The 11706-nt window shown below is 43.7% G+C and overlaps 1 protein-coding gene across 2 annotated transcripts in view; it reads left to right on the top strand.

Moving 5' to 3' along the window:
* cfap300 (cilia and flagella associated protein 300) overlaps nt 1-11011 on the top strand; it is a 59317-nt gene extending 48306 nt beyond the window's left edge. The window contains exons 6-7 of one of the 2 annotated variants that reach the window (XM_067985463.1): nt 4041-4107; nt 10409-11011. In XM_067985463.1, coding sequence (XP_067841564.1) covers nt 4041-4107; nt 10409-10540 — 199 coding nt within the window. In that variant the 3' untranslated portion in view covers nt 10541-11011. The remainder of the gene's footprint in view (nt 1-4040; nt 4108-10408) is intronic. The other variant, XM_067985464.1, reaches the window with a different exon arrangement.
* The last annotated feature ends 695 nt before the right edge of the window (nt 11012-11706 follow it).

The following is an 11706-nucleotide window of genomic DNA, read 5'->3' on the forward strand; positions in this document are numbered from 1 at the left end:
GATGTGATGATGCACCCTCAGAGACCGGCAGGTCCTTTGAGCAATCGCCCTCTGCCATCACAGCGGTCGCTGAAGGCCCTGTAAGGGAACAGAAGGCAATATTCAGCATTATTACAGATGTGTCATGTTGCGATGAACATACTGAGGTGTTGAAGGTGGCAAGGCATGTTAACATCAATTCATATTGTGTGTGCTGAATGTTGAAGTTATGTCACCCGACGTTTGTCGGGTGCCAGTCTCGGTGTCCCGACGGACAGGCATTCAAGGGTTTGGCTGAGCTGCAGCGCCTCCTGCTTCTCAATTGTTGTGGCCCCTTTCCGATCCTCGCCCTCTGCTATGCATTGTGAGCTCTCTTCTATAAGGGGAGAAAGTACAGAAGCGTGAGTGAGTGACTGCGACGTGGCCAACCGATGAATGCATTGGTTTGGGTGCGGCTGACCGTGAAAGAGATGCATCAGAGGGTGAGTATGAGACAGAGCCATGACATTGTATGAGGATTGGGTTGAGTGGTAGTGGTGGGGTGACCAATGGGGAGGTGAGGAAGTGCAGGTAAGTTGAGGATGAGCCTTAAGCGGTTGTGGGGAGTGACGTGATAGAGTAGTGTTGGCAGTGCAGAATGAGTTGGGAGGGGGGGTGGTGGTGGTGTGGTGGAAGACGGAATGTAGGAGAATGAGTAAGTGTACTCACTATGGCTGACCTAGTTAGGTCATTGAAGTGCATCCTGAACTGGATCCAGGTGTGGGAGATGTTGCTGTTGCTGGCGACCTCCTCTTCCACCTCGATCCAGGCCTTCTTGGTGGCAGATGCAGGCCACTTCCATCTGCCGGGTAAAAGAGATCCCTCCTCCTCACCCCATCCAGTAGCACCTGGAGTGAGGCATTGTTGAATCTTAGGGCAGCCTTGCCCCTGTGCTGCTCCATTGTGGCGTGTGGGTGTTTGCTCCAGGAGAAGCCATTAGAGGACTGCCCCTTTAAATAGAGCTCCTCCAACTCACAGCCTGTGATGCGGGTGCGCGGTCTACCCACTGCACAGCTCTCGGACGGCAAACTCGGAAGCCACTTTAAGTGGCTCCAATTGACTTGCGATCACATGCAAAATGGACATTTTTTATTGGGCGGGTTACCCACGCACCCAATCAGCACCCCCCCTCCAGCTGCCATCCCATCACCACTCTAATGGGCCCCTGTCTCCGGCCCCTGATGTCTCCAACCCCCTGATATCTGACCATACCCACGATGACTGAGCCCCCTTCCCAATGTCCGACTTACCTGGCATCCACTCCCCGGGAGCTTTCCCGCCCAACTGGCAGTCAGACTGTCAATCTGGCTGGCTGTCGCACCGGAAACCTACTGAAAAAATTTAAAAGACGTCAATGTCAAAATCGTCAGGACGTCCGGAAAACCCATACTTCTGGTTTCCCGTCCAGGGATCATCGCCCCCGCTCTCTCCGTGGCTCGGAGTAAAAATCTAGGCCATAGTGTCACTTTTACTGCTCTCTCAAATAGTTTTGAGTTTTGATTCCTAGCCCACTGCATAGATGAACTTCAGAGATTTGAATTAACTGTTTTACTTTTTGTGTACTAAAAAAATTAATCTTATGCAGCTGGAATGGTGCTAAAAAATGACTGAGAGTAGCAACAGGAAGCAAGAAACTTCAAAGGGGAAAAGGTCCAACGAAGAATACAGATTAAAATAAGAAGAAAGTAGGACATTTGAAAAATAATAAAGAGCCAGTTGTCCCAACAACTCTGCCTCTTTTTGGTTGATCTCGTTCCCATTATCCCACCTTCTAGCCACATCCCTCAAAACTCTTCTTCACCAGAAATGTATTTAGTTGTCTCTTGAATCCATTTGCACTATTTACTTGAATATTCATTCCTAATAACTTATTCCATATATTTTTTTGTACTTTTGTGGAATAATTCTGCCTGAATCTTTATTTTCTTGCACTCTTTTCGATTTGAATCCTTTCTCAGTATGAGCAATGTATCTGGATCAACTTTTATCAACCCCTTTCATAATTTTGAAAAGTTCTATTAGACCATCTCCCAATGAAGCCTCCCAATGTAGTGTATATTCCTCCCCTCCTCCAACCTTTGCCGCACCACTGTCGGCCGTGCTTTCAGCCGCCTCAGTTCCACTCTCCAGATTTCCTTCCTAAGCCACTCTACTTTGCCTCCTTCTCCTCCTTTAAGACCCCCTTAAAACTCACCTCCTTGACCAAACTGTTGGTCACCTCTCCTAATCTCTCATTCTTTTTCTTGACGTCCACTTTCAATACACCTTTGTGAAGCACCTTGGGATGTTTTTCTGTACTAAAGGTGCTACATAAATGTAAGTTGTTTCAGAACTGTATTGGAAGGAATCTGGGGATAGGTTGCCCACTTGCCCCTTTAACCGCATGTTCTGAATGGTATGGATGAAAGGATGAAGTGGCAAATTCCTTAAAAAGGGGGAAGTAATCTTAATCCCAAAAATACTGAAATTAGAAAACCTGAATTAAGAACAAAAGAAAGCATGGAACAATTAGTAATCATTCAATCCATCAAACCATGCATAATTAGTTCTATCATGGACTCTACCCAATTTATTTAGTCTCCCGATGAACAATCTACAGAGTTTCTCTCTGCCTGTCAAATTAAATGGTAGACTATCTATCCAGACTTACAACCTATGTTATTCGGGATAGAACTTTACACCAATAATATCAGCACAATCCGGGCGGAATCAGCCGAACCAGCACAATAGATCGGGGAATTTTAAACAGAAGTGAGTTACGCCCAAAACCACTTACATTTGTGTTTCCTGCAATCTTTTACCCTGGTTCAAGATTCAATTTGCCGGAATCAGGCCCCGCCCAAAAAACTGGCCATGCTCCTAGTTCAAAATTGCGAGTTTCCGCCGATTACACTGGTTCGGGACGGCTCTTCAAATTACGCTCATTTTCTCAGGCGCACAGACACTAGTAGGCACATTTTAAAAGTTTTTTCATATCAAAAAATATTTAATTTACTGAGAAACTGACTAGTGTACACCAAGGAAACTATTAATGGTTTAGTATATTTTTTTAAAGTCATTTTCAGTGATTTTAAATCAAGTTATTCACAGATGGAGGACTGGACACTCTTATTAAAAATGCTTATTTTTGGTGGTAAACCCATTTTCAGCTGTATTAATAAAACTGAACCAGGTTACCACTCTTAAATACATAAATTTTAATGGAAAGAAAAAAAAAGAAACGATTACGTTCTATTACGCTGCCCAATTGCACTGGTTCATTGAAGATTTTACATGTGTGATTATGCAAATAAATTTATCGGAAACTTGAACGGTAACCTAACCAGAGTAATTTCAAGCCCATTTTGGGCGCAATTTCCCGATTATGCTCAAAGCGAAAACTCTACCCCACAAACATTGCCATACAGTGGAATCTATTTAAGTGAATACCCGATGGATGAAAAGTCTATTTAAGTGAATAAAATAAATCCTCTTATAACTCCCCATGTTTTCCAGATCATTTAAGTTAATTAAAATATTACCATTTATAGCTGAGCTGCAGCATGAAACTCTGCCTGGAATCTACAGTCTCTATAGTACTTAGAAGAAGATTTCAACATCACAGTTAACTAAACAGTGAATCACTCACCATGATCACTCACTTCATTGCGTGCTCTTTTTCCAAGATCATCCCAAGTGTAGCAAATTCATCCCATTTCGTATTTTCTTTTTTTAGCCCCCAAATCACTTTCCTGGCCTGAGCCCTATGTTTTAAAATTTCTTTCAGTGTGCATTTGTCTCAGCCAGCCCAGCTGTGATGTTAAAAATTGATGCACTAGCTTAAAATGCCAAGGGCAACAGAAGCAATTGGAAAATGGCTAGATTGTTTAATAGAATCACCCAGAAAAGTGAAAAAGTTTTGTTGGCAAACAGCCTATTAATTTAAAAGGGCCCGAGCTCCAGCATCTCAGGAACAGATGCCACATACAGCTAATGCTGATATCTGTACTGTAAAATACTGAACTATAACTATTTTATTGTAGTGTACAGAAAGATCCTGATACAAAAGGTATACGTGTCATCTCTACAGTGTTCAAGGTTACTGCGTATGTAAGTATCAGTTAAAAACAAGAACTGTATTTGAATTTCCTTGAGATTATGTTGACTGTTGACTTAAAGACAGATGCCTAGAAATCACATTTGGCAATATTAGAGGATGAACACTTAATATGAACATTCAAGATTCCTGTCCGCTACTTTAATGGAAGCATTAACCCATTTAAAATAAGAACATTAACATCTGGGTTAACATAGCACACAAAAGAATGTCATACAGCTGTGTTAAGCTTTTGTCCACTATTATTACCAACCAGTAATTTCTCACCGATTATCAAATCAAACCATTGAAAATAATTTGTGATGTAAGTTCTCAAATGGCCCTGGTGAATAAATGCACCATCCAATATGTTACTAGAATTACATAGAATGTTCAGCACAGAAACAGGCCATCAAAAGCAAAATACTGCGGATGCTGGAAATCGGAAATAAAAACACAAAATGCTGGAGAAGCTCAGCAAGTGAGGCAGCATCTGTAGAGAAAGAAACAGAGTTAACGTTTCAGGTTGAAGACCTTTCCTCAGAACTGGAAGATGTTAAAAGAGTTAAAGTTTTTAAGCAAGTACAGAGCCAGGGAAAGGGGGGAAGGAAAGAACAAAAGGGAAGGTCTGTAATAGGACAGAGGGCACGAGTGATTAAATGACAAAAGGGATGATGGTGCAAGGCGAGGAAAGGTGGTAACCTCGTGGCCCGGCATATTCCTCACTCTATCATCACCAACGAGCCTGGGGATTAACTCTGGTTCAATGAGGAGTGTAGAAGAGCATGCCAGGAACAGCACCAGGAGTACCTAAAAATGAGGTGCCAACCTGGTGAAGTTACAACACAGGACTACATGCATGCTAAACAGTGGAAGCAACATGCTCTAGATAGAGCTAAGCGATTCCACAACCAACGGATCTGATAAAAGCTCTGCAGTCCTGCCACATCCAGTCGTGAATGGTGGTGGACAGTTAAACAACTAACAGAAGGAGGAGGCTCTGTAAACATCCCCATCCTCAATGATGGCAGAGTCCAGCACGTAAGTGCAAAAGACAAGGCTGAAGCGTTTGCAACCAACTTCAGCCAGAAGTGCCGAGTAGATGATCCATCTCAGCCTCCTCCCGATATCCCCACCATCACAGTAGCCAGTCTTCAGCCAATTCGATTCACTCCACGTGATATCAAGAAACGGCTGAGTGCACTGGATATACCAAAGGCTATGGACCCCGACAACATCTCGGCTGTAGTGCTGAAGACTTGTGCTCCAGAACTAGCCGCGCCTCTAGCCAAACTGTTCCAGTACAGCTACAACACTGGCATGTACCTGACAATGTGGAAAATTGCCCAGGTATGTCCTGTCCACAAAAAGCAGGACAAATCCAATCCGGCCAATTACCACCCCATCAGTCTACTCTCAATCATCAGCAAAGTGATGGAAGATGTCGTTGACAGTGCTATCAAGCGGCACTTACTCACCAATAACCTGCTCACCGATGCTCAGTTTGGGTTCCGCCAGGACCACTTGGCTTCAGACCTCATTACAGCCTTGGTCCAAACATGGACAAAAGAGCTGAATTCCAGAGGTGAGGTGAGAGTGATTGCCCTTGACATCAAGGCAGCATTTGACAGAGTGTGGCACCAAGGAGTCCTAGTAAAATTGAAGTCAATGGGAATCAGGGGGAAAACTCTCCAGTGGCTGAAGTCATACCTAGCACAAAGGAAGATGGTAGTGGTTGTTAGAGGCCAATCATCTCAGCCCCAGGACATTGCTGCAGGAGTTCCTCAGGGCAGTGTCCTAGGCCCAACCATCTTCAGCTGCTTCATTAATGACCTTCCCTCCATCATATGGTCAGAAATGGGGATGTTCGCTGATGATTGCACAGTGTTCAGTTCCATTCGCAACCCCTCAGATAATGAAGCAGTCCGTGCCCGCACGCAGTAAGACCTGGACAACATCCAGACTTGGACTGATAAGTGACAACATTCGCGCCAGATAAGTGCCAGGCAATGACCATCTCCAACAAGAGAGAGTCTAACCACCTCCCCTTGACATTCAATGGCATTACCATCGCCGAATCCCCCACCATCAACGTCCTCGGGATCACCATTGACCAGAAACTTAACTGGACCAGCCATATAAATACTGTGGCTACAAGAGTAGGTCAGAGACTGGGTATTCTGCCGTGAGTGACTCACCTCCTGACTCCCCAAAGCCTTTCCACCATCTACAAGGCACAAATCAGGTGTGTGATGGAAGACTCTCCACTTGCCTGGATGAGTGCAGCTCCAACGACACTCAAGAAGCTCGACACCATCCAGGACAAAGCAGCCCACTTGATTGGCACCCCATCCACCACCCTAAACATTCACTCCCTTCACCACCGGCGCACTGTGGTTGCAGTGTGTACCATCCACAGGGTGCACTGCAGCAACTCGCCAAGGCTTCTTCGACAGCACCTCCCAAACCCACGACCTCTACCACCTAGAAGGACAAGGGCAGCGGGCACATGGGAACAACACCACCTGCACGTTCCCCTCCAAGTCACACACCATCCTGACTTGGAAATATATCGCCATTCCTTCATCGTCGCTGGGTCAAAATCCTGGAACTCCCTACCTAACAGCACTGTGGGAGAACTTTCACCACACGGACTGCAGCGGTTCAAGAAGATGGCTCACCACCACCTTCTCAAGGGCAATTAGGGATGGGCAATAAATGTTGGCCTTGCCAGCGACGCCCACATCCCAAGAACGAATTTTAAAAAAAGATTAAGAAACAAAAGATTGATCAGGAATAACTGTAAATGGCAGCAGCCGAACCATTACCAGCACTAAGTGATTGAAAAAATGGGAGCAGTGGTTATGAAGTTATTGAAATCAATGTTGAGTTTGGAAGATTGTAAAGTGCTTAAACGAAAGATGAGGTGCTGTTTCTCGAGCTTACGTTGAGCTTCATTGGAACAGTGTAAGAGGCCGAGGACAGAGAGGTCAGAGTAGGAGTGGGAAGGGGAATTAAAATGGCAAGCGAACGGCAGGTCAGGGTCACGCTTGTGGACTGAGCGGAGATGTTCAGCAAAGAGATCACCCAGTCTGTGTTTGGTCTCCCCAATGTAGAGGAGACCGCATTGTGTGCAGCGGATACAGTATACTAAATCGAAAGAAGTACAAGTAAACCGCTGTTTCACCTGGAAGGAGTGTTTGGGCCCTGGATAGTGGGAAGGGAGGAGGTGAAGGGGCAGCTGTTGCATCTCCTGCGCTCGCACAGGAAGGTGCCGTGGGGCGGAGAACAGGTGTTAGGATGATGGAAGAGTGGACTAGGGTGTCGTGGAGGGAGCGGTCCCTTCAGAATGCTGAAAGGGGAGGGGAGGGGAAGATGTATTTGGTGGTGGGATCATGCTGGAGGTAGCGGAAATGGCGGAGGATGATACGTTGAACGTGGAGGCTGGTGGGGTGGAAGGTGAGGACAAGGGGGTCCTTATCGTGGTTCTGGGAGGGAAGGGAAGGGGTGAGGGCAGAGTGCGGGAAATAGGACGGACATGGTCGAGGGCCCTGTCAACTATAGTGGAGGGGAATCCTTGGTTGAGGAAAAAGGAAGACATATCGGAAGCACTGGTGCAGAAGGTAGTATCGACAGAACAGATGCAACAGAGACAAAGAAACTGGGAAAAAGGAATAGAGTCTTTACAGGAAGCGGGGTGGGAGGAAGTGTAATCAAAGTAGCTGTGGGAGTCAGTGGGCTTAGAATAGACATTGGCTGACAGCCTATCTCCAGAAATGGAGATAGAGAAGTCGAGGAAGGGAAGAGTCGGAGATGGACCATGTGAAGGCGAGGGAAGGGTGGAAATTGGAAGCAAAGTTGATGAAATTTTCCAGTTCGGGGCAAGAGCAGGAAACAGCACCGATACAGTCATCAATGTACCGGAAAAAGGTGAGGGAGGGGACCTGAGGAAGACTGGAACAAGGAATATTCCATGTATCCCACAAAAAGGCCGGAATAGCTGGGATCCGTACGGGTTGCCATAGCGACACCTTCTATTTGGAGGAAGTGAATGGAGTCAAAGGAGAAGTTGTTCAACGTAAGAAACAGAAACAGGCCATTTAGCCCAACTGGTCTATGCCGGTGTTTATGCTCCACACAAATCTCCTCCCTCCCTACTTTATCTAACCCTATCAGCATATCCTTCTATTCCTTTCTCCCTCTTGGCTTTATCTAGCTTCACCTTAAGTGCATCTATGCTCGTCACCTCAACTACTCCTTGTGGTAGGGAGTTCCACATTCTAACCACTCTCTGAATAAAGAAGTTTCTCCTGAATTCTTTATTGGATTTATTAGTGACTATCTTTTATTTATGGTCCCTAGTTCTGGTCTCTCCCACAAGTGGAAACATCTTCTATACGCCCACCCTATCAAGCCCTTTCATAATCTTAAAGACCTCTATCATGTCACCCCTCAGTCTTTTTTCTAGAGAAAAGAGCCCCAGCCTGCTCAATCTTTCCTGATCGGTATAACCTCTCAGTTCTGGTATCACCCTAATAAATCTTTTTTGCACCGACTGACCCATAGTAAGTTGCGTAGATGGGAGCAGGAAGTTGCAAAGGGACATAGATAGATTAAGTGGATGGTCAAAACTGTGGCAGATGGAGTTCAATGGGAGGAAGTGTGAGGTCATCCACTTTGGATCCAAAAAAGACAAATCAGAATATTTTCTTAGTGGTGAGAGTCTAGGAACTGTGGAGGAGCAAAGAGATTTAGGTGTCCAGGTACACAAATGACTTAAAAGCTGGTGCATAGGTACAAAAGGTAATCAAAAAGACTAATAGAATGTATTCCTTTATTTAAAGGGTGCTGGAATATAAGGGGTTATGCTTCAGTTGCACAGAGCCTTGGTCAGACCTCATCTGGACTACTGTGTTCAGTTTTGGGCACCGTACCTCAGGAAGGACATATTGGCCTTGCAATGAGTACAAGGGAAGATAAAAGTTCCTTGAGCCTGTTTCGCCATTCAATTAGATTATGACTGTTCTGTACCTCAATCCATTTGAACTCTATCCCTTAATACCCCTACTTAATAAAAATCTGCTGATCTCAGCCTTGAAATTTTCAATTGACCCAGTATATACAGCCTTTTGGGGGGAGAAATTCCAGTTTTCCACTACCCTTTACGTGAAAGTTGATTTCACTCCGGAATGGCCTAGCTCTAATCTTAAGATTGCGCATCCTTGTTCAGGATTCCCCCACCAGAAGAAATAGCTTCTCTGTCTCTCTCCAGTCGAATCCTTTTATAATTTTAAACACCTCAATTAATTACCCCTCAATTTTTGAAACTCAATGGATTACAACTGAAGTTTATGCAATCTGTCCTCATAATTTAACCCTTTAAGCTCTGGTATCATCCTAGTGAATCTGCTGAGTGGTCTATTCCTGTTCCTATGTTGATCCATGCAGAACAGGAAGGTCCTGGGTTTGATCCTTGGTTTGTGCTGAATTCGCTGATTCTGCCTATAAATACTATAATTGATCTAAATGTACCTAGACTAGTGAAGAATAAAATCCATTAGGGCCTCTGGTTCTGATCTCTAAACCTGCCTGGGCCAGTGATCCCAAACATTTGAGGGGCTCATCCTCTTTTCTTTTATCTTCCCTTGTGAAACGAATACAGATAGCTGTGACAGCTTGTCACTATGCCTTTGGCATTTGCTGTAATTGCATAGGATATGCAGAGCAGACTGTAGGAGATCAGTGATCTGACTGAAGCCCTACCCATTCGGTCTCCCAGCCTGTCCAAGGCAGGGGAGGTGGTTGAGGCCAGAGCCTGCAATGATCCCACTATGAGCATTCCTGAGAGATGCTATTGCTGGTAACATAGACTCCTCCAGAAAGTGTTCAGCTGCAGTATCCATTGAGGTGACTAGTTTTTTTTTCTACATAGCAGGAATCCAGGCTAAGTTTTTTTTCCTCTCTCGCCCACTGGTGCTAATACCAGTTGTGCCCACTTACTACCGCAGCTGAGATCAGCTACTCAGCACAGACCTCCTGGTCTGTATGACCGTGCTGTGCCAGGCGGTGCCTTTACTCATTAGGCCATTGGGGAAATATCTTTTTTTTTGTCTAATAAAACCTTAAATATAAACTATTTTAAGAATGATAATGACACTGCCATTTATTTGGATATTAGCATGATTATTTACAGTAAGTATTTCAGGACTAATATATAACAAAATGTTTTCCAAAATTAAGTTGCTTTGTTATTTTCATTGGTGCAAATGTGACAAATTAGGATACTAATTGCTTACAACTGTAATTTTTAACTAGGATGATTATGGTACATGTTACCCTTCTACTAAGAAGCATGAGCAGACTTTTGCCTATCTGATTGTGGATCCCCTAAAACGTCATGTGCATGTACTATACCATTGCTTTGGAGGAGGATTATTCTGCAATTAATATTTATTTACGATCACCGTGTCTTTGCTGGAACACTAGTACTAGTGGATTATTCAACTGAAGATGTCCTGTGGTGAAAACATGGTATGTTATAAGGAGCAACACAAAGTATTATCTGTTCCAATATTTGAGACTTGCCTTCTTTTTATAGCTCAGTAATTAATTAGAATTTGCAGTAAAATGAAGATGAAATGTAGGCAACGTCACAGAATCCTCCAAGTACAGCTGTTTAAATTGTTCACTTTGCTAAATACATAAGTTTGTTAGTGACTCTCTTTTATCACCCATGTTTTGTTCTAAGATAATTTATAAAGTATTACTTCTGGAATTTCTCAATCTTAGTAATTATGTTACTAAGTACTTACAGATATGCTGTAACTTACTTTTTTGTTGTATTTGCTAAATTACATGGATGTAACTCAGTTTTACTTATTTAAAAACTTTCAAAAGAGTTTAGATCTTTTGCATATGTTTTTGATCACTTCAGTTTCTTAATTGTGAGTTAATAAAAATTAGTATGAAATATAAACTGTACATGCTTGCACTAGATTTGAAATTTTTGCAGCTTATTTTAACAATTTTGCTTTATGTACACAAAGTGAATTGGCAAGTTTACACAAACTGTTTTTGTTATGGTAGCTAATCAATGTTCAGTTTATTATATCAGCAGTTTTAAACCTAAAAACAAAAATGTTCTTTTGATTTCTTGACCAGTTGTGCAATAGTATTTTTGGAATTCCAGTTCTATTTGCACTTACAACAGGTAACATCATGAATAATTGCTGTTCTCATGACCACTGCCACCATGACTTAGTAGTCAAGTGTATGGTGTGGCACTGAACCATACAGACCAAAAAGACCCCACAGTTTGATGCCTGGTCCGTGCTGAATTAGCCAAATTCAGTCAGGATTGCAGTGGGCCTGTCACTGGACTAGGGGAGATGAAACAGATCAGGATTTCCACTTCTGATTACTATCCTTCTGAATGCATGCATGGATGGGCATTGTAGAGAGCAGATTTGGGTTCTGCTGTAATAGTGGGGGAGGGGGGACCAGTGATACATATGAAGAGTGCCACTAAAAGATAATGGAGAACTGGTGGCAGACATGGAACTGAATAACCACCTTAAAGAGAAGACAGGTAATGGGAAAAGTGCTGGATGTTT

Source organism: Heptranchias perlo, chromosome 6, assembly GCF_035084215.1.
Source record: "Heptranchias perlo isolate sHepPer1 chromosome 6, sHepPer1.hap1, whole genome shotgun sequence".
NCBI classification, from domain to species: domain Eukaryota; kingdom Metazoa; phylum Chordata; class Chondrichthyes; order Hexanchiformes; family Hexanchidae; genus Heptranchias; species Heptranchias perlo.